This window comes from Meles meles, chromosome 3 (assembly GCF_922984935.1).
Source record: "Meles meles chromosome 3, mMelMel3.1 paternal haplotype, whole genome shotgun sequence".
Lineage (NCBI taxonomy): Eukaryota > Metazoa > Chordata > Mammalia > Carnivora > Mustelidae > Meles > Meles meles.
In genome coordinates, this window is record NC_060068.1 from 116,418,254 (window position 1) to 116,441,681 (window position 23,428).

The following is a 23,428-nucleotide window of genomic DNA, read 5'->3' on the forward strand; positions in this document are numbered from 1 at the left end:
TTATGATCATGCTCTCTCTCTCCCCTAAACAAGTAAATAAAATCTTTAAATAAAGGAAATATTTCATTTCATTTTTTTTTTGTTTGTGTTCTACAGGAATGGTAGTTTACTATCAGTTAGTTGCTGATGGGTTGAAGAAACATAAATCGATTCCCTAAGCATATTATCACTTTTTATCAGATTTAATAAACTATAGTAAAAGAACACACTGTGGACTCCCTCTCCAGCAGCTCTGTAATCATGAAGCCATCTGAAGCAGGGCAGCTGTTCACAGAGAACAGTACTTATCTTTGAGAAAATTTGTGCCAGGAAGAAAAACACTGGCTGACCTATTGTGTTTGAAGAGGAGGGTGGGTGTTCCGTGTCACTGACGCTCACTCCCCACATGTGATTTCAGACAACCGACAGGGACTCTGCTTCGCAGAGGTGCTGCAGACCATGTGCCAGATGGCGTCCAGCAGCCGCAACCTTGTCACAAAGTCCGAGTGCTGCTGTGATGGGGGGCGAGGCTGGGGTCACCAGTGTGAGCTCTGCCCGCTTCCTGGAACCGCCCAGTACAAAAAGATCTGTCCTCACGGCCCAGGATACACCACCGACGGAAGAGGTGAGGAGCTGAGGGAAGGTCCTGTGCATTTTGTAGATGCAGTTAACAGTAATTCAGATTCATTGGAAGGAAAAGTGAAAAATTGATAAAATGGCTAAAATATTTGTATGCATGTGTGTTTGTATATGCTTTTTGCTAATGATTAAGAGACTTCAAAGGAAGTAATCTTCATACTGAATCTAAGAGCCGAACTTACTAGGAAACAGAAGCCTGAAGCTTAGGTAACAGTAAGTAATTTTCTTGAGATCACATGCTTTCTAAGGGATGGACCCAGAAGTGGAACACATCTGCCTAACCCCAAAGGCCATGTCTGTAACCCCCAAACTCTACTTGCTTTATTTAAGTAGGTGTTGCTTATTTGAGTGTGCACAAGGACACAGTCTGTTTGCAACGTATTTACAAACCAAGCCTCATAATCTGTTAGTGGTTTCCAGTTTTTTTTTGTTTTTTGTTTTTTCTCCCTGAGACTACTTCTCATTGAAATTTATGCCTAAGGGCTCTAACTTTGGAGATGATTTTAGCCTCTGACCCATTATTCCCCTTTGTTTCTTTTCTTTTTTTTTTTAACAACCACCTGAGAGACTGTCCTGAAAGAGACCATTTTCTCCTCCAACTGTACAGACTGTTGGCCCTGGGCCCAGTTACTCTGCTCATGAAGCCCTTTCTTGAGAGTCTAATCCAAGTGTGGATGTGAGGTCCAGGAGTGGGAAATCACCACAAATCCCAGATTAATTGGACTTTAGAGAGGTAGCTTTCTATGTCCCGCCAAAACAGTTCATATTTAGATTGCAGGAGGAGTAGACTGAAGCCGGGCTCTCAGCAGAGCTTCATTTATAGACCTCTTCCAGTCCCTCCCGAATATTCTTTCTTCCCGTCCATGTTGCTGGAGTGATGAGGAGGTAGTTGCTAGTGGTTGCTAGTTATTTCATGTCAGTCCCTTCGTTTCTCTTAGGTTCTTACCAGTTTCATCCTTGCATATATAATAACTTGTGTGTGTGTGTGTGGTTTTTTTTTTTTTTTTCATACACAGATATTGATGAATGTAAGGTGATGCCAAACCTCTGTGCCAATGGTCAGTGCATCAATACCATGGGCTCATTCCGATGCTTCTGCAAGGTCGGCTACACGACAGACCTCAGCGGCACCTCGTGTGTAGGTACGTCTGGGGGTGGCCAACTGCTGTTTCCTAGAGCCACTGCTGGCAGCATGGTAGGTTTACCATGGAGCACCACAATGTTCCTTATGCGGTCATGCCGTTCCTTTCAGGAATGTGGTTCCTGGTATCACAGTAGTTGTCCTTGCCCAGTAAGCTATGACACAGAACTGTTCAGCTCGTCAGGAAGTGTTCAGTCGTGGAGTGTAAAACTGTACAAAATCTGCTTCACCATTTTATATTTTAATTTAAAATTAGAAGTGCACCTTCGTTTGTCAGTCTCTTGATGAAAGAAGAGGCTCCTGAGGGTGAGCCTGTTTGTGAGTCTATGTAGGGAGAGCGCTTTTGTGCTTGTTCCTCAGTGCTGGGTTTTTGCATAAAATATGCGAATGAAGCCTCGTGTAAAATTTGCAGTTGCAAAGCAGTGTCAGGACAGAATCCTTATACATTTTTCACAATCCTTTTTCTAATTTAACTTCTCACACTCACACTATTCTGTACCAGTTGAGGGCAGGGGTTGGGGGGCTTGCTTCTAATGGGTCTTTCCAAAGCATTTGACTTAGTTTTCACTGAAGAAAAAGAAGTCTCTCCTCCTCCATTTTAATCAACTTGCATGATAGTCCATTAAAGTACCTATTTTAGTAACAAACACACCTGGCATGAAAAGGTTCAGAAAAACCAAACTGGCCCTTTGTAAGCATTTGACTCACTTGGTTGGGCATGAGAGTCCTTGAGAACAGGCTAGCATCACAAGCTTCTGGTGTGCTGGGGGCGTCCATCAGTGTCCTTCACGAGGAAATGGAGATTGTTTGCTGTCCATCAGTCCTAGCAGAGAATTCAAGGGATGACGATTTGGGGAGGGTTGTTTTGACTCAGGATGTGAGCAGTGTGTGTAGAATCTACAAGGCACTGTGCTGTGTGCTGGGGCTCTGCTACCTGTGGGCCAAAAGAAAAGAGGGAGACATTACTGAACCCTGCAAGGAGAAAGCTATACACCAAGGGCTGCTTTGAAAGGCACCGTGACCTCTGATCCAGTGACTTGGAGCCTGAGCCATCTTGCAGGGTGAGTGGAACGAAGTAAGGACCAGACAGAAGACAGAGGGCAAGAGAGCCTGCTGACTGTGTGCGTGTGCAGTGGAGCTGCCGGGCCAGGAGCAGCAAGGGCCTGACTGAGGGGCGGTGAGCCTGTGGGACCCCACGGTGCTCGGCACGACAGTTCACAGTTTAAGAGAATGTCTTCCAGATTCATATGTAAGAAGAATCTCTTAAGAAAATGATCCTCATGGTGTAAATCAAAGTACATAAGGCTAAAGAATGCAGTGGGGTTTTCTGCACCTTGACATTACATGTATCCAGGAACCATAGATTGATCCACAAAGTAAACCCGTATATTACTTTCAAGATAACTGCTGTGAATCATTTTCCCCTGGCTGTTTTTCCATTTTAAGTTGAAGCTGAAAGGAAAAAGATGAAGTAGGAACGTGGAGGGAGGAAAGAAGCCAGTGGTTGATTGAAACTAAGAATTGTAATCTTGACCTCACTTTCATTTAGATCTCGATGAATGTTCCCAGTCCCCGAAACCATGCAACTTCATCTGCAAAAACACTGAAGGGAGTTACCAGTGCTCCTGCCCTCGGGGCTACGTCCTACAAGAGGACGGAAAGACCTGCAAAGGTGAGGGATGGGTCTCCACTATTCCCCACCCTCTTGTCTCCCTCCTTGCACATCCAAAGTCAGCTAGGGGGCTTTTCCAGCTGCATGGCCTTTGTTAAGGAACATTTTCCCGGTTACCACTTGATTACTCACAGAAAATTCTACCAGAGGACACATGGTAGGAGGCAGGTTAAAGCCCAAATCACAGCTGTTTCCTTCTTATCTAGCAGACCACACAAAATGATAATTAAATGAAGTTATATAAAACAAAAAAGGGGAGGGAAGAGATTGAAACAAATAACTAAAATAAGATTTCTTTTGCTGCGTATCTAAGATTTTATTTCCTCTCATCTATCTTTATTACACATTGACTGCAGAAGATTGAAAATGAGTGGGTGAGTTTCATTTTTTTTGCACAGGTACTATTAAAAGTAATCATCAAACTAGACAGTGACGATAGCTCCAGTGCAAGACTCATGCATTCGGTTTTATCATAAACTTCTCCTGTATGGAATGAATGGATTGAGGAAATTCCTGTCTAGCTAAATGTTTGAAAGAGAGGTTATTCTTAAGAAGATGTAGTTTTATTTCCAAGGAATACCAAATAATAATAATAATTATAGCAAGCAGTACTGTTCTCTTAGACCTTAGTGAACTGCTGTGAGTCAGTTTAATTTTGCATGTTATGAGTGCAGACAATGCATGTTTATCAAGCTTTAAAATAATGCGTGTAATAGTTCCTACATTTATTTAAATATATTCTCCCATATTAAGTTCTAATCTCACCAAAATTACATTTCGAGTTTTCTATTAGTATAGTCCAAATATAAATTCCATTTGTGACCAGAATCACAGATGCTGTGTTTTTGCTTCCTCTGGTGTTTATGATGCTGTGTTCACTTGGAGCGTAAGAGCCTGACTCAATGCTTGTTTTCAGACCTTCATCAGTTTCCAGCTTCTGTTTTATTTTTATTTAACCCAACCCCCCAACTGTTCTCACAGTGAATAGCCTAAGGTTCTAATGCTTGCTTTTAGTGCACAAGTGAAGTAAATGCTTCACTTTTAGTGAAGTACGTGACTGGTCACTTACTCCTCTGCTCACCCTATGCATTATGGGAGTCTTGTGACACTTCCAGCAGAACTCTACACGAAATACCCCCAAACAGAACATGTCCACATCCTGTGGCTTCCTAAGAGGGAATGCAGGGCCAGATAACTCTGCACTTCTTTTTCACTGGCCTCTCTTTCGCCTCAGACCTTGATGAATGTCAGACCAAACAGCACAACTGCCAGTTCCTCTGTGTCAACACACTGGGAGGTTTTACCTGCAAATGCCCGCCTGGTTTCACACAGCACCATACGGCCTGTATTGGTAAGACACAGTACACGTGGGAAGTTTTGCTAATTGTGTTTGTGTACATAAGAAGTGTACTTAAAATGGTAGACTACTGAATGGCTCCATACTTCATTTAGAACCGCTAGGTCATGATTACTGGTCTAGAAATAATACAGGTCTTTTTCATAAGAATAGTATCCAAAGGCAAAAATGCATGAAGTCCAAGCTTATTTAAGATCCAAGCACATAGACGGTAGGTATATGCCAAACAGGACCTTTAGGTTGCATTCTAAATATAACCATGTATTTTCAGACTAAATATAAATTAAAGTTCATTGTGATTTAGAACATGCTAATGAACATGGTGGGTTATTTTATGTTAGAAGATATGTTGAGAGTTTCAGTCTGCATTGTCAAAAACCAAGTCCTCAGTTGACCCAAGATATGCTCTAATTTCACCTCTCTTGAAATACCTTTTTTTTTTTTTTTTTTTTTTTTGCCACTTTTGCCTCTAACCTGAGAGTGAATCCTGGCATAGATTTCCCTCAAGTTTTCACATCTTGAACTTAGGTTTTCATGCCTCACTTTGCATTTCGTGTAGTGAAATCTGAGTCATATAATGATTGGGAAGCTTGACATTCCTCCTTCCTGCTTTGCTAGACAACAATGAATGTGGGTCTCAGCCTTCACTCTGTGGAGCAAAGGGAATCTGTCAAAACACGCCTGGAAGTTTCAGCTGCGAATGCCAAAGAGGGTTCTCTCTCGATGCCACTGGACTAAACTGTGAAGGTGAGTTTATCTGCTAAAAAATTTTTAAACTAATACAGCAAACTATTTTCTTTTAACTTGCGAGCCACCAAACGAGAAATGAGATCATCTCAAAAAGAAAAAGGTATTTAACAAAATAAAAAAAAAAAAACTCAGCAACTGATTTTTGTTCATACATCATTTTGGGGGAGAGGAAAACTTTAACGTGATGGAACAAAAATTCTATATGAACTGGCTCTTAAAGTAGCTGGAGTCTGCCTAATACTGATCAAAAAAAAAAAAAACTGAAAAGGAATTCTGTAGCTAGTAATTCTGTACAGTAGTGTACAGGTACATCAGAAAAAAATGATGGACTTTTTTCCATGATAACTAAATGTGTGAAAGTTAAGTATAAGAAAAGAAACAATTATCAGAGAATTGTAACATATATGAAAGCTCTGGGGAAAGTGATAGCTGTTTCCATTGTATTTGTTCTAAAACTCCTCCTATTCACTCTCTTCTCTAAAATGGGCATTTTCTGTTAAGCCACCCACCCTCACAATAGGTATTTCCTGTAAAGTCAAAGAAACATTTAACTGGGAATAAAATAAGAATCTATCTATACTCAACAAAATATTATACTATTCTCCAATATTTCCACTGCAAGGACTAATATAGTAGAATTGGTATCTTTTACAAAACACCCATGCCAGAAATTATAAGACTCTGTACATTCCCTTATGTTTTTATAAACTATGCAATTTAAGTCCTTATTGATTTTAGTGCCCCTTTATTATTCTTTGGGATTTATGATTCTGGATCTAGAAATATATTCAGGATTTTTAATATACTCTTTATAAGAAGTATAAGACATTTATAAATCTTAATGTAGCCAAGAGAAGTTCAGTTTTAAAGATTTCCATTTTAACATTTTATATTTGAAGTCCTTGAAACTTCTAAAGTATTCTGAACATACAGCTGCTTGCCACGTGTAAATTCAGCCTGTGACCATCCACATAAGATACCATTTATTAATTAGCCATATAAATTTGTTATATACATATCAAACATGCCAATTTTATTTCACTCTTTATGAGTAGATTTCAAAGTCTCAGTTGTCGTTCCAAAAGAGTACGCATGTGTGGACAAAGAAATTATTCCATATGTTGTAATAATACCACATCATATCTAAAAATAATACATTTACTTAAATTTTACATCTAATTAATGTCAAATGGTAATAAAATTTTTTGCATGCAAAACAATTATAATTTTTAGATATCTCTGTAGTGCTTATATCCGCCCAAACATGAAGATTTTTATTAAGATTTATTTACTTACTTATTTATTTTAGAGCATGAGTGGGTCATCGATTCTTGGTTTTGGTTTAGGTTGTTATCTCAGGGTCGTGAGATCGAGCCCCACATCGGACTCTATGCTCAGCAGGAAGTCTGCTTGAGATTCTGTCTCCCTCTCTCTCTACCCTTCCCCACCTCTCTCAAATAAATAAATCTTAAAAAAAAAAAATAGAATAAGGTGGGTTCTTATCTCAGAACCATTCTTTGTATCGTGGACTAATAACCATGTGACTTGGAAAAACTGAGAGCCCCTCTGTGTGTCTTGTTTATCAATTCCCCTGATAAAAAGCACAGGTTGTGTTTGGAGGGCATTTAAGAATAGTAGAGGAAAAGGGGTGCATAAGTATCTTGCCGGGATTGCTTTTGCAGATGTGGATGAATGTGATGGAAACCACAGGTGCCAGCATGGCTGCCAGAACATCCTGGGAGGCTACAGGTGTGGCTGTCCTCAAGGGTATATCCAGCATTACCAGTGGAATCAGTGTGTTGGTGAGTTCTCACTTGTTACATAGCATCTGCTTTCTTACTTTAACGTATCTGTGTAAGATGAACAAATAATAAAAGTATTGATGTTTCAGTGTAGCCTCTGAATCCTGGAAGTTTAACACCAGTCCTCTGGATGGATGCATGGGGCTCTGTGACACTAGTCTACTTGTGTATGTTTGAAAATATCCAGAATAAAAATGTTTTTTTAAGTACCCCAAAGGGAACTCAACTAGGGCTTTTATAATTACAATTTTCTACTAGATGTAATTTTAACTTTCTGAAGATGGTGTCAAGATTCATCATCTTTATTTGCTAAGGTCAGGGGCTTTTCATCATTAATTTCTTAACTTTAGATTTGGGGTTGAATAATTGCCCATCCATCTCCCTCATAAGTCCTACATCTAAATGAATTCAAATCAGCTTAATAAAGACTGCCCATCTGTGCTTTCCAGTTACATACATTTAATGAAGAAGGCTAAGTATCTGAAGGTAGAAAAGGTAACTACTTACAGCTAATTCTATTGAATTGAATTTGTCTCCAGACAAAAGTGTTTGTGAAATAAAGTCTCTAGGCCCTCAACCCTGTTCCTGGCATTGATAACAGTCAATGGAAATTCTCCTTTAAGGGAGAGCCTGATCAAAGAGAACAGTATTCTGTGCTTGAATAGCCAGCTGATATACTTAGCATAGGCATCATTTCTTGGCTCTGCCTGAGTGCACTTCATGGACCTGCCCTCAGCAGATGCCCCAACAGCAGAGCCTGAAGGGGAATCAAGGTCCTGAGGGCAGCCGGTGGGGTGCTCTCCTGTGTCTCTGCCATGATTTCAGTTACCCCACGTGTTTCTCAGATACTTCATTGTGAGCATCCACTTGATAAATTAATCTGATTTTATCCTTTGTGGTCTTCTCAAAAGAAATTTCTCATGACAGTTTAGTGAATTGAGAAGAGAAAATCAAGCTGAATTTCAAAGGAGGGAAGCCAGCTTGGTGAAAGCCACAGAGAGGCTGTGGTCTTGTGCGAGGCCAAAGGCAGATGCTCTGTCAGCCCACGAATAGATGCTCGTGCAGGGAAATGCAGAAACCATTCGTGATCAAGAAGTTAGGGACACAGTTTCCAAGGATTGTCACAATGATGAGATAGGCAGTCAATCAAAATGATTGGTGGGGTTACTTCTTTTTCTCTTCACACACAAATATGCTGCCTAAGTCCTTATGCCCGGATTGATTTATAAACAGAGGCAAAGTATGGGCACACTCTTGAGAATATAGAGATCAGTGCATTTGTAGACAGCTGCTGAAACAGTGTAAAATAATTATATTGCTTTGTTTACTAAAGTGGAGGGTCTCCTATTTTATAAATAACATGGACTTCTTGGTTAATTCTATGGCTCTTAAGGCAAAAGAATGATCTTCTAATATTTCGTAGGTGTCAGCTTATTAAATAGAATTCTCATTTTTGAAATGTTCCTAAGTATAAATAAGAGCACCTATGGAGTATCAGCTCAGTTTCCAAGTTTTTAAGTTTTCTGGAGCTTCTGCCTGTGAACATCTAGTGCAAAAACAGCTGTACAGGTTTTCACTAAATTGGTCTGATTTTAAAATTAAGGCTGCTGTTACATCCTAATTCCCCTTTGGGGATTCTCTGAGTAGGCATTTCAGCAAGGCCATCACCCCCCAGGAGCTCACATAGTGTCAGGGCAGGGATTTACTTGGAAAGGTTCTAGATTCATCTGTGCGGGGTTGAGGAGTCTAACTGGTCCCAACTTTAATTGCTGACTTCCTTGCTTTTGAACCCTATGTAATTCCAGTGGGAATTTTAACCCAACTATATGGCAGGGATAGATTTAAACCATAAGGAATGAGTAAAAACAACATGTTATCAAAAGAACAAGAATCCTGACAAAATACAACTTGAAAGGCCACAAATTATTTTTATCTGTTACTGCGTATGTGAATATCATTACTCATTTCATATGCTTGAGGGGGGAAATGCAGAATGAACTCTTTCAGATTTATCTGAATTCCCTTAGTAAATGGACAAAACTGTTCAGAGTCAATGATCAGATAGTTTAATATTAAATTGTTAATACTACTGCCAACTTAAGGAAAATGACAGTTTTTTTGTGTTAATACTGAAAAAAGGTTTTAATTCAAATGAATACTTGAAAATATTTCTGGTCACTTGCCAGAGAATATTTATAACACTCTGGTATATAGGCTATAGAGTTTCTCAGATGTTTGCAAACATTGTAATTATTCAAAATTGAAAATAAGTATTACCCTTTGTTTATAAAGAAAAATTTTTTTATTAGGGAAGTTTTTGGTTATGTAGTGTTCACTAACTTCCAGTTGCTTCTGGGGTCACTTCAAAATAATTTGATCACAGCTTAGTGAAGGTTTAATCAGCTCAAAGTATGTATCAAACACGAACGTATTTTCAAAGTGAGATGGCCAGAGTCCATAAAAATATACCACAATGTACATTTGTAACATACAAATATGAAATGTTTCATGGTGCTTACAATAACAGTACAAAATGTTCTTGTCAGTAGTATGTAAATACCATTTACTCAGTTGGTTTTGCAGATAATTTTTCTACCTAACACAATGTCTAATACCGTATTCATAGCAGGATTATTTTGTTAAATTATAACCTAATATGCATTCTGTTATAAGAGAAATACTGGATATAAATGTCAGAGTTAATGATTAGAACAGATAAGCCTCTGTGGCAGAATGCCAAGTCTTTTGTGTTTAGAAATAAAACAGCAGTTATGTCTGTGCATAGGCAGCCTAGAGATTAAGAATTCATTAAATACTTTCTCCCGATGAAATGAAGACTGAGAACTTGTACATATTAGGTAATCATCGCAGGTTTAGATTGAGAATTCTCTATTTTGTTGGCCTGATTTAATTGTGAAACTACAATGATGACACAAACATTGCCGCATAATGTCTGCCCTTTCGGTAACCCATGTGCTGAACTTAATGAGCGCCAGGTTCCTGCAAGAGGCCCCAGCCACACGGAGACCCCATCTGCACCCTCCGTAAGCTCACTGAGTGGCTGCATGGAGGCCCTTCCCTCCTGCTGCCGTGTCCTCTCCTTACACATGGACCATGTCCCCACGGGCGCTGAAACACAAACTTGTCACATCCTAGGTCAGCAGACACACTCTGTTCCAGGGAAGTCCCAGGAATCAGCAAGAATTCCACGGAATAGATGGGACTTGTGCCAGGGTGGAAGCTGGATTATAAGAAAGCTCAAAGAAGTCGAGCCACATGCTCTCTATCAGCCAGAGAGTTAAGAGCAAAGTTGTCATCTCCCAAGTTAAAACACAATCAGACTTTGATGTTGTTACAATAAGAGCAACTGAAAGTATAACCTGTAATTATCCTGCAAGAATTTATAAGATTATTAAACAGGTAAAACTGACGTCAGCTTGACGCCCAGATGCAAACCTCTCAGAAGACACATTCTGCTCCTAACAGGTTCTCAGTAGCTAAAAGCATAGGAGATTTTTGGTTTAGCAGATCCACTTAAATAATGTTTCTCTCAGTTATTTTAATTCAGACTATTTAAATGTTTATATATATATTTTCTCCCCATATAGAATGAATTTGGGAATTGCTGGGAGAATATACATGTACCCAGATATAGGTTTTTGTTTTTTTTTTTAATCGAGACAATTCACAGACCAGAAAATTCATTATTTCAAAATGCGTAGAGTTCAGTGGTGTTGAGTATATTCTCACCAGAGTTTGTAGCCATCACCACATTTTCATTGCTCCAGAAAGAAACACCATACCCATAAGCAGACATCTCCATTTCTCCCTCCCTGTAGCTCCTGGAAATAGTAATCTACTTTCTAGCTCCATGGATCTGAGATTCAGGCTTTTGAAGTAACCTTCAGTTCAGAGAATATAAAAGTTATTCAGTAGACAGACTGCAAAGGTCTGTCCCCAGGGACTGCCATTGTATTGAGAAACAGCACAAACAGAAAATATAAAAGGGGAGGGCAAGGCTTTTTTAAAGCGGTAATTTAGGTGGATTTGTTGGGATTTGGTGGTTTGGGTTTTTTGTTGTTGTTGTTGTTGTTTTTTACTTTTATATGCTTTTGCCAATCCTCCATGGGTAAACATTTTTTTTTTTTTTTTTCAAAGACAAAATGAGTATTTTAATTCAGTTTCGGGGGTAAACATTTTTTAAGTATAGTTCTAGAGCTATTTCTCTGTAAAACCATCAAGGCTGTGAGACTGGGCCTCTTCTTCACCCCACGGCCCCTTTGCCCCCACCTAAGAGTCTCTTCCTTTGTGCTCCTAGACGAGAACGAATGCTCCAACCCCAGTGCCTGCGGCTCTGCTTCCTGCTACAACACCCTGGGGGGATACAAGTGCGTCTGCCCCTCAGGATTCTCCTTCGACCAGTTCTCCAGTGCCTGCCACGACGTCAACGAGTGCTCATCCTCCAAAAACCCATGCAATTACGGCTGCTCTAACACGGAAGGGGGCTACCTCTGCGGCTGCCCGCCCGGGTACTACAGAGTGGGACAGGGGTAAGGCTGCCAGCCCCCTGCCTCGCACACAGGGAAGCAGGAAAGTAGATGGGGATGAAAAGCCCAGGAGAACAAGCACTGCTCAGAGGACTTAGGGTATGGGAAGAAGCACCACCGGGAAGACCCCTGGTTAGGTCAGCGCAGCAGGACCACCACCTCTATGGTGGCTGTGAGACCACCTTTTATTATATAGGTAGCACTCTCCTGCCCCTTGGCACAGCCTGCATTGACTCAGATCCCTCAAGGCCAGAGACAAGACAGGTCAGTGTTGAAAAATGCGGCTCCCTTGTTGTCGACTGACACCTAGGTTCTAAAGTTCAAGTAGAAATGGCTACACCCCAGATTTTTCTATGAATTGCAGCAAGTGCTTGCCTAGCGGTCCCTAAGGAAGGAGCCTATCCCTCCCTTTGCACCTCTAGCTTTATAGTGCACAGAGAGGATGGGCCTAGTTCCTGTGGTGCCATCTCCACCGGGCTGGCTTTCTTCCAGCAAAGGGCCCTATCCCAAGCGAGCTGTCTCGAGGGCCACTGGCTGCAGCGGAGGTGCGGGCGGCCTGCATCCTTCCACCCAGCAGCTGGCTCTCCCAGCACAGGACAGGAACTGACGAGTCAGTCAGGGTCATCTTCCCCAGAAGGAGCAGTGAGTGAGTCAGGCACTGAGGGGTGGGAACACATCTGTCTGCCACTGGTACCTGATGGTGCTTGAAACCCAAGTGTTGGTCCGGATATGTGTCCTTAAGAGCCAACTCAGTGAGAGTCACTGTCCGTAATGGGAGCTCAGAAACCGCAACTGCTGCAGCAGCGAGCTCTCTCGAGAGCATAAGCACAGGTTTCAGACTTACAAAGCAACAGAAACCTGAGTGCTTCAGTCGAGTTAGGATTGAAAACTGGAGAAGCCTGGAGGTACTCTCAAGAATTCTGATGTTCAGAATGAGGGAGAATCTCATGCATCAAGTGTCGAAGGAAAGAGTTACCAGGAGTATTAGGTTTTCCTGTTTGTGAGTTTACAGTTCAAGTTCACTTTGTTGGTTTCTTGTCTCCAAGAAGTCTCTGCTCTACCACTGGAAAACCACAGTCACGGTTAATGGTGAAATCTAACCATGCCTTGCTTCTTCTTGCCCATAGCCACTGTGTCTCAGGAATGGGGTTTAACAAAGGGCAGTACCTGTCCCTGGATGCAGAGGTCGATGAGGAAAATGCTCTGTCCCCGGAAGCATGCTATGAGTGTAAAATCAATGGCTACTCTAAGAAAGATGGCAGACAGAAGAGAAGTGTTGGGGAACCCGAACCTACTGCCGTGAGTAAACCTCTCTCTGTCTTGTCACAAGATTTCATCCTTAAGTAGGAACATGTACTACACAGTCAACTTTTACATCAGTTTCAGCCTCACTGAGGTTACAGCTTTCTTGTAATGTTATAACTAAATTCACATACACAATATGGCAAAGACACATTAAAATTAATGGCAATTAATTAAAAAAAAATATTAGCTCAGAACACAAGGACTAGGGGGAAAAAAACTTAAAGATTCATAGTTTCAGATCTGTGTTTTTGTCCTGACAAGAAAATTGAGTTGACACTGTGAAGTGCCTGGAACAGTGCCTGGCATATTAGTAAATGTCACCAAGTAATACTTGGTATCCAAAGATGTTGGTGATTTTCCCAAAAATCAGCCATAGCACCACCCTCTTCATATAACATTATTGCAAAATTGCTCTCCCACCCCAAAAAAAAACACAACAAAACAAAAACAAAAACAAAAAAACCCTGGGCAACAACTAGCTGGCTATGTGAGTTGGGTGACTTGCTTCATTTTTCTGGGCCTCTGAAACTTCCCTCATCTGTAAGACTAGATTTCCCTAGCCAAAATGTCTGTGGTTCTATTTTGTAATAGTAAACAGACCAGTATTAGATTTACTTTAAGGTGACTGAGGTACTAACTATTTAAATAGGGCGATTAAGATATCCATCAAATACCCCTTGACTACAAATCCAGAAATTTTGCTTATGAAAAACTCCCACTGTGATACTGGGGACAGGATTCTGTCTGATCACTGATGGGCACTTTTTTTTTTTTTAACGATTTTATCTACGTATCTACGTATCTACCTATTATCTACGTATCTACCTGTTTTTCTATCTGTGAAAGAGAGAATGTGTATCCAAGTGGGTAGAGGGGCAGAGGGCAGGTAGAGACAGAATTTCAAACAAACCCCACACTGAGCATGGAGCTCAATGTGGGGCTCAGTCTCAGACCTTGAGATCATGACCTGAGCCAAAATCAAGACAGTTAACCAACGCAGCCACCCAGGCACCTCAGTAGGCACTTATGTGCCAGCAGAGCCAAGTTCTTACTTAAAGGTATCCACTCAAACCTTTGGATTTTTGCTTGTCTTACAAATAGCATTCTAGGGGCATTTGGGTGGCACAATCAGTTAAGCAGCTGACTCTTAGTTCCGGCTTGGGTCATGATCTCAGGGTTCTAGGATGGAGTCCCATATCCAGCTCTGTGCTCAGCATGGAATCTGCCTCAGGATGCTGTATCTCCGTCTCCCTCTGCCCCTCCCCCACTTGCTCGTGCCCTCTCTCTCTCTAAAATAAATCCTTAAAAAAATAATAATAATAAAATAGCAATTTAAAGCCTCCCACCCTTCTGACCAAGTGAGATTTGGTTTATCTGGGACGTGCCATACCGGTTTTTTACCAAAGCTGATTCAAACCCAAGCCCAGGACTCTGCAGGTCCCTCTGTCTTCACTAATGGCTCCCTGTAAACACACGCCACTCATGGCTATGGAGGCCTTATAAATCAAGCCAGGCCTTCAGAGGCCAGATTGCTCTGGGGAATCATCCCTACTGTTGGCTAAGAGCCACACTTTGAAATTAGACTCCAGCCAAAAAAATATATATACAATCATTTCTTAAAATATTTTTCATTAATAAGCTTGTTATTCCATAAACTCATCAACAATATTTTACAGTGTGAAGCTCTCTGTAGGCTCAGCCCCATCACCGGAGCTGGGTCAGGTGCATGAGAGGCTGTACAGATCTCCAGATTGCACTCTGTGGAACCGACCTTGCCCCCAGCTGCCAGGGCCTTGTGGGAGCCTCCCTGTACAATCACTCATGGAGAGCACAGAGTTGTCCCCCTGGTCACAGCCCCAGCAGAAAGCCCCTCCCCGTCCTCTGCATGTGCCTTAGAATTTCTTCCCATGTCCTCTCCTTCTCTTTCTCCAGGTTGAACACGTCAGCCTGGACAGTGTTGACATGGACAGCCCCATGAGAATGAAGTTCAACCTCTCTGGCCTTGGCTCGAAGGAGCACATCCTAGAACTCATGCCAGCCATCGAGCCCCTCAACAACCACATCCGCTATATCATCTCCCAAGGGAACGACGAGGGGATCTTCCGCATCCACCAGAGAAATGGGCTCAGCTACTTGCACACGGCCAAGAGGAAGCTTGCGCCCGGCACGTACACACTGGAAATCACTAGCATCCCTCTCTACAAGAAGAAGGAGCTTAAGAAACTGGAAGACCGCAATGAGGATGACTACCTCTTAGGGGAGCTCGGGGAGGCTCTCAGAATGAGGCTGCAGATCCAGCTTTATTAACCCCTTACAGACTTGGTTCCAGGCTCCAGTCCCTGCACAGCCAGCCTGCAGCAGCCTCGAAAAATCAGCGACTAACTGCGAAGAGGGAAAAAAGACTTTTGTTTCTTTCCTCCCTGTCTCAGACTGCAGAATGTTGACCCTCACAGGGAGGGGTAATTGAGACTCTGGTATGGCCAAAGATTTGAGTACAAAGGCAACCGTGGTTACTGTATTTTTTATATAACTTCACTTTAAAATATATTAAAAGAAAACTAAAACTAAATGTTCAAGAGATCAGCATATGGCACTAAATGCACAAAAATAATGTGAGCTTTTTTTTTTTCCCTGTTAGCAGTCTGTAACACTTTGGGTATTTTGCTATAGTTGCTAATTAAAAAAAAATATAGATGTTTATTTATTTTTAATGCAGTAATATATGGAGAAATGAACAAACTATGTAAACAAAAAGGGAAACTCACTTGTTTTTCTTTAGATTTATAAATTTGAGCTATTTCTTTTCGAGGTGCTTTTTTAAAAATCCAGTAGATTCAAGAGAGGTTTCCTTTTGGTTTTCTGCCAGGGGTCCAACTGGTACCCATCTGACGATTTTTAAAGAAAGCCTACCAGAGCTGTAAGGGCAGCATAATCAATAACTTAAAAGACGGCCATGTCATGAGATCCTTCAGAAAGGAGATCAAAGCTAGAGCAGCTCGTGGTGACGATCGTTCCCATCACCAGACACACACCAGGCAACCGAAGATGAAGCACAACCACTGTAGCAAAATACCTTGACTGCTTGTGAGACCAGTAGCGTTGCAGGCCAAACCGTACTGTATTTCCTTCATATAACCTCAAGGAAGCACACGTGCTCCCCACAACACCTCATTCCTACCCAGGGTGGGCCGCGCTCCCGCGGCACCAGAGGCTGCCGAGGCACGGCCGGTCCTCTGCCAAGGAACGCCTGGCGTTCTGTAGTGTTTGGTGCTGTCTTAGATTAATGGTGCATTTATTATGTTCAAGCTGTTTCAGGATTGCCATATGTGCAAACAAATCATGCAGTACAGCCGAGGAATATATGTTGTTGTTGTTGTTAAATCCATTTTTTTTAGAATTTTCATTAATACTGTAGTTATACACCATATGCCTCGTTTTATCATAGCCTATTGTGTATGAGAGATGTTTGTACAATGAATTGATGTTTAGTTTGCTTTAGTCATTTGAAAAGATTCTGTACCAGGACGTGCTGATAGAAGAATGTCCCTGTGTACTTCTCAACCCAAGAACCTGTCCCTGGACCAGTGATCAAACCTCATATGTGAAATGGCCAAAGTGCATGCAGGCTCTGGGTTGCTCCTCTCACACCTGTGCTGACCAAAGATTCATAACCAATTTATATCCAGTTGGGGGTTTTGTTTTGTTTTTTTAATACCTAAAAAAAGAAACAGTGTAAATTTGTAATCAAGTGTTTGTGAGGAAAAACTTATGGTTTTTGGTTTTGTTTGTTTTTGTAGTTCTGTGTATCAAATATGACACTTTTCTTGCAATAAAGCTTATTTTGGGGTAGTTTGCTGGCTGAGTTTTATGAGACTATAACCTCCAACCTCCACTGTGTTGGTGGGAGGCGCTGTGCGGTTTTGCCTACGGAGACCTGTAGGAAAGTGCCAGAAGGAGAGCCAGCCACAGTTACGGAAAAATGAGAGAATGCTGTCCGGTCTGTGACACAGGAGTGTTCATGTGACAATGACAATGTAAAGTCCTCTTCAGGTAGAAGGACAAAAATCAAGGCAGTAGGTCATTCCCTTCCCCCACAGATTCTAAGATGCCTCGGAGCCCCCCATCTTTCTAGAGACCTGAGAATCCCTTCATCCCCACGTAGGCTTTGAGGACCACTGTATTAGAGCAGCTGTGAGGAAGTATAACATTCTCCAAGGCTTTCTCTTTTAAGGCTTTTCCTGAGCTTGAGTTTTTAAGCAACAGTACTTAGTGAGCATACGCAAGGCCAAATTGCATCTCCTCATCCACTAGAATCGAGAGCTTCCCAGCTCTTGCAGCATTAGACTTCCTCAATGGGTAAGTGGCTAAATATGACAACTCACTTAACTAAAACCCCCTTTTTTTTTCCTGATGCACTGTTGACATGAGCACAGAAATGTCTTATAAGTCAGTTCAATGCAAAGTCTGAGAATCTATACACTCAATTTACTCATCTAGGGGATGAGAAAACAAGGAAATACCATGACTGGTCTCAATACTGCCCTCTGCCCATCAGCGAGGCACTCAGGGCATGCTTTCTATCTTAACAGACCGACTTTCATCTGGAGTCTATTATTGCTACAGTATGAGAGCTCATAATGTGAAATCACCTGGAACCGAATTTGACTCTAACTTTGAACTGTGAGCAACAACGCTCTTAACTTTAACCCGCTCTTGAAGGAATTTTGAGAATCCACGCCATCAGCTGCTTTAGACAGAAAAGATGAAAGACCATTCAGGGCTTTCCACAGAAGGTACTGGCAAACATTTGACTACCTCAAGTCACTCGTAGAAAGAACCTTCTCAGGCACCTCTGGCAGCCTTATCACAATTCTCTTACACTGAGCACTGGCACAGCCATCATTAATTTGTGTCTCTCTACTAACTAACTGCTCATCTATTTTGTATGATTTTATCATTCTCATAAAATGTCCCCTCAGAAATTACTTCAGCTAAGTTATGCAAAACTAAGCCCAGAGATCACACACACACACACACACACACACACACACACACACCCCAAATCCAGTGGGTACATGTATTAGTAATAACAAGCAATAATTTGGTCTTCAGATGACATGAATTCTCTTTCCATTAGTGTTTAGACTTGGATTTTTTAAAAATTTAGTTCTACTGAATACTTTCTACTTTTGCTGCCTACTTGTGGTAGATGAAAGTGGAAGGTCATGTTTGCACATGAACGATAAAAACCATCCAGGGATTTCACTCTAAACTCAAACACCTCCCCTTTTGGATGACCTAGGAATATCACACAGAATCATTCATTACAGTCTGTCCCTTCTAAATAACCCAAGGTTTTATTTTGCATTCATTGCTTTCTTGGTTCACAAAGTAAATGTTTGAGGCAGTGGTGGAAAATACAGCTAAAAGGACAGAGCATCAGTCTGAGTCCTACAAACCTTTACATTCCTATCCTTAGTGCTTCAGGGAAAACAGGTTAATTCATATGTTAAAAATGAACCATGAAGAATTGCCAACCTTTTGCTATATTTGACCTATAGAATGGTGATTTCATACAGTTCAATTTAATGGTTCAGAAATATTCATGCTCCTCAAGAATAAACTGGAACTTTCAAAATCTTCCATCTCTCTGCAAAACAATCAGTTCCATTCACTCCTTTCCACACCGCTTGTGGCTCATTTGTACTCCTGATTTACAAGAGTCCACAAGAGAATATACATAATTTATTCAAATAGCCACTTTCTTTCATGCTCCAAAGACTCTGGACAGAGTCTAAATCACACATCTTTGGGACCTTGTGGCAATTACTGGAAGCTGTCTAAAGACAAAGACAAACCCACTGGGAAAGACTGAAGCATAGCACCATTAAAATTTTTTAAAAAAATGGTAACTTTAGGCATCTTTATTTCTGGAGAGACAGGGGGAAACAAGACGACTCATTAACACCGCACAGAAAGTGAGCAGGACAGCCCTGTTTGCAATCTCAGCCAGTTTGCCTTTGATATTTAGCTTCTGGTTTCTTTCTTTCCTTCTTTCTTTTTTTGTCTTAACCATGATTGCTCACTCGAAGAGAAAGCTATGGTCTTCTTGCTTAATAAGAAGTATGTATATCTGACCCAAATTCTCCTTGAAAATCCCTTCAGTGATGCAGAACAGTGGAGTCCTCAACTACAACGCACAGCTTCTTTAAATTCACCACATCAACCACTAAGGCAGAATCACCTTGCTGGTGAAAGAAAGAAACCTTCCCATCAGGCTGACCTGCGTCTGGCGCGCGGGGATGGTCCAGGCTCGCCTGACTCCCTGGGATCTGAAGCCCCCTCCGAGATCCTGTCCCCCCACTCTGGGAGGCACTGGTGGGTAGAAATCCCCCAGGTGTCCTGGCGTCATGTGCAAGTAGGAAACAAAAGGGGAGAAGGCACAATGCCGACATCCCTCAGCACACCAGTGTTGAATTCCTTCTCCTCTGACGAGCTCCCTGATCTTCCTGAGCCTTGGGTCCTTTCTTAGGGTGCCGTTTCCCTCACGCACGGCTGAGAGGACTGCGTGAGACAGGGCAGGCCATGTGGTCAACAGAGAGCCCAGCCACAGCCCACACTTAGTAACTGTCAGCTGCTCTTCCCGTCCTCTTCTTCCAGCTGTGACCAAAGCCACTAGCATAAGAATGTGCCCCATAGTGACACAAAGCTACTTCCTAAGCAGGACCCTGAAACTTGGGCTTCCCACAGCCCCTGGCCATGTCTCCTCAACGGTCCACACCTCTAGGGAATCTTTAGAAGTGCCGGTGCGGTCACAGGCATCTACCCCCTCTCCCCTGCTCTTGGCTCTCTAGTTGTGACTACAGCCGGGGGAGCCGGGCCGCAGACACGGCCGGAGTCCTCCCTCCTACAGAGCCCTAGGAAACCAGACATGAAAGAGAACACAGACATAGGATAATCCTCTCTAGGATGATTGAGTGTCATGGAATGTCAGAGCTAGAAAGCCCTTTGGAAGCCTCCTCATATTACCCATGAGGAAACTGAGGCCCAGAGCTGGCACCCAGCTAATGGCACTGCTCGTTTCTGTGGAGGTGAGACCGGAGCCTGGCTGGCCGCTTGTCGTCTGGTGCTGTTCGTATTTCCACTCCATGGTAAGCCTATTTGGGTCTCTTTGAAACCCTGAGGATATAGTCCAGTTCCCACGGTTTTGGCTCACACTGAATCCACAAATGTTTTCCAAGCACGATTCCAGCACTGGTTTCTGTTTTGTCTACCCCACCCTCGGTGTGACTGCTCCCAGCCTCCTCAAGACCAGAGACCCTGTGTGCGCACCAGAACGCCAAGACCCTGGCTGCCATGGGGTCGCCCCCCCCAACCCCCGCGACCGTGTACTTCTTGAAACACCCTCGATAGCCCAGGCTTTCGAAGGGTTAAACGTGTTATTTAAACCAGGCCTTCCAAACTTTAAAAACAAATACACATTTGTTTTACGAAGTGTGCCAAAAGAAAGCACACTAGTTTCTTTTGTTACTTAATTGTCATCCCCCCCCCCTTTTTCCTGTGAGCCTAAAAAAGATATTACTAGATTAAGTTGGCTTACTTCTGCATAGCCAAGAACCAACAGCTCCCATTAGTCACCCCCGTTAGGGCTGCAGATTAAATATCAGGATGCAATGTAGACATTTTCCAAAGGAAAACAGGAAAACGCTTTACATGATGTTTAGCGCAAGCCATAGGGAAAGTAAGCATTAACAGCCTTCCCCAGACAACTACTGTTCCATGCATGAGCTGCATTAATGAAACAGCGGTATATGCTGGGAACAGCCAATTCCTGAAAAAGTGTCAAAAAAGCAACTTCTGGGCCTGCTTCAGCCTCTGTGGTTTCCGCTCTGGGGTTTACCCCCTTCCTCCCGCTCAAGTGGACCCGGGCCCTGCTCTGCCACTGAGAAGCCTGCTTGTTTGAGCCACGGTGGATTTCCAGCCTCAGCCTGCACCTTCATGGTTATCGGACCCGCCGCAGGGGCCCAGGCCCCATGGCCATGTACCAGCACCTGGTACATGGGCTGGGATGAGCCCATGGCTTAGTTAACTCACATTCTGCTTTAATCAATGAGTGAATGAAGGGAGGCAGGGTACTCTAAGACTCTCTACCACCCTGGGGAGGAATGAACCAGTACAGTACATGATGAACTGCCCCCCCAAGGAACTGGCCCCTGTCTAAAGAGTGGGTGATTTCACAGTAACAGTGTTACTGGCAATCTAAACGTATTTCTGGGCATCATTCTGGAAATGCCTTCCCATCTTTTTGGAGGACTTTCTTGATTTAGTTTGCTTTTTTTGCACCTTTCTAGAAAGCCTCATGGATCTCATCCAGGAGGAGAGTCAGATGCAAGGCTCTTGGGAAGGCTCACTGTAATCTGGATTTTTCACATGAGAGGACCCTCATCCACACCTGGACCAGCTGCCACTTCAGTAGTGCTGGGCATGGGAGGTAAAGCCGAAGACCTTCTCTTCTCACAGAGAGCTTGCAAGATTCTGATTTTTGAGGCAGATTAACTACATGAATATTTGTTGAACCATCTATATCCAGTCCTAAAGGGATTTTGCCCTGAAAAGTTGAGGGTCAAGTCAGAGAAATAAGATAAGCAGGTAAGATTATAAAATGGTATGGGGTCAAGGGCTGTAGTGAATCCCTCAGACAAATGGCCTAGACTGTGTTGGCCAAGAGAGTGGTGGCTGAAATCTAGAGCTGCCAGAGTTGGTTTCCTAGGGATGGTGGGAATCAAGCTTGACATTGCAGAACAAGGTAGACTTGGAAATAAGGTAGACAGTGGGAAGGAGCCCCTGGGAGATAGAAGAGCATGCACAAATGCGGACATGCCTACTGGAATAGCAAAAGACAGGCCAGTGGACCTTGAATGATGGCACCATCAAGTACAAAAGACAAGAGTATTGGGCAGGACAGGGCTTGGGTGTGAGGTGAACCATTGGGACTTTACCCTATAGTCAATAGTTGGTGAGGGGTCACTGGTGTTTGGATGAGAAGTGACGAAGAGAAGAGGACCTAACACTAAGCCCTGGGAAATTCTCCAGAAATAGAATTGGAGCAGCTGTCAGAGCACGGGAGGGAAAGAAAAAGTGGAGAGGTGGTCATAAAACCAGAAGAGAATGTCAACGATGTCCAGATAGGAAGGTATTTGAGAAAAGCAACATGAGAGTTATTTGCTAACAAAAATCAATTTTCTCCCTTCACAGCCTCCAATTTTTATCTCTTTCTGTACTTGAGTCACTTTGCTGCCAGCAGACACAAAACCAACCATGTACAGGATCCTTTTCCACCCACCGACCTGAGAGGTGGCCTGGAAGGTGGGGAAAAAGATTGCTTTCAGGCAAAAAGATCTGGGTGTGTACCGCCTCTACGGCTCACTGGCGGAATGAGTCACATGCCGTTAAGCTTTGTAAGTCTCCATGGGTGGCTCACCTGCATCACCCTTTCCCAGGAATTCCTGGGACAAAGTACCATGTCAGTCACATTGGGACGTCAGTGGTCTCTACCTGCCGCTACTGGGGTCTCTCTCCTTGGAATGGGACTTGTGCAGAATAAAACAAGAACAAATAACTGTTCTCACAGTCAACCTAAGGGCCCTCCAATGGAACTCTGGGTCACCTCCTGCCACCCCGATCCCCATAGCTGACCGATTCTGCCTTCTGTCTAAGTCTCGTGCTTCAGTGTTCCCAGAATTTTCTGAGCTATCCTTATAATCAATTACTTACAGTCAATTACTTTAATTGTCCTTGCTTGCATCTTAAGAACTCAAACTCCTAGGACTGGAACGAGCATGACAAGGACGGACATCTCCAAGCACATGGCCTGCGGTAGAGCGCGTACAACAGACCAACTCTAAAGATGTCAAGAAGGAAGCCGCACACTTTCTTCGGTCCCATCTCCTGTGCCCTCTGTCACCCTGGGTAACTAAGCCAGGGCGGGCCCACACACAGCTCTTGTGAACTCCCTTCTTTTTACTGTTCCCCACATCTCCCCACCCCTCCAGCTGGGGCAGGCAGTGGGCGGGCCTGTGCAGGGCTCAGTCCTGGAGAGTCAGCCACAGACAGACCCCTTTGTTTCTGAAGCAGGAGTCCAGGAAGGTGAGGCCTCCTCTGCCCCAGTTCTAGTGTTCTGCATTCCACAAAGGACCAAGAAAAATGGCAGTAAGAGAAACCATTCACGATCCGCAA

At 42.9% G+C, this 23,428-nt stretch overlaps 1 protein-coding gene across 1 annotated transcript in view; it reads left to right on the forward strand.

The window, feature by feature from the left end:
* FBN2 (fibrillin 2) overlaps positions 1–17,031 on the forward strand; it is a 260,961-nt gene extending 243,930 nt beyond the window's left edge. The window contains exons 57-65 of the mRNA XM_046000771.1: positions 398–604; positions 1,635–1,760; positions 3,309–3,431; positions 4,666–4,782; positions 5,407–5,535; positions 7,221–7,340; positions 11,659–11,890; positions 13,015–13,186; positions 15,125–17,031. Of these exons, the coding sequence (XP_045856727.1) occupies positions 398–604; positions 1,635–1,760; positions 3,309–3,431; positions 4,666–4,782; positions 5,407–5,535; positions 7,221–7,340; positions 11,659–11,890; positions 13,015–13,186; positions 15,125–15,499 (1,601 nt within the window). The 3' untranslated portion in view covers positions 15,500–17,031. The remainder of the gene's footprint in view (positions 1–397; positions 605–1,634; positions 1,761–3,308; positions 3,432–4,665; positions 4,783–5,406; positions 5,536–7,220; positions 7,341–11,658; positions 11,891–13,014; positions 13,187–15,124) is intronic.
* Positions 17,032–23,428: the final 6,397 nt, after the last annotated feature.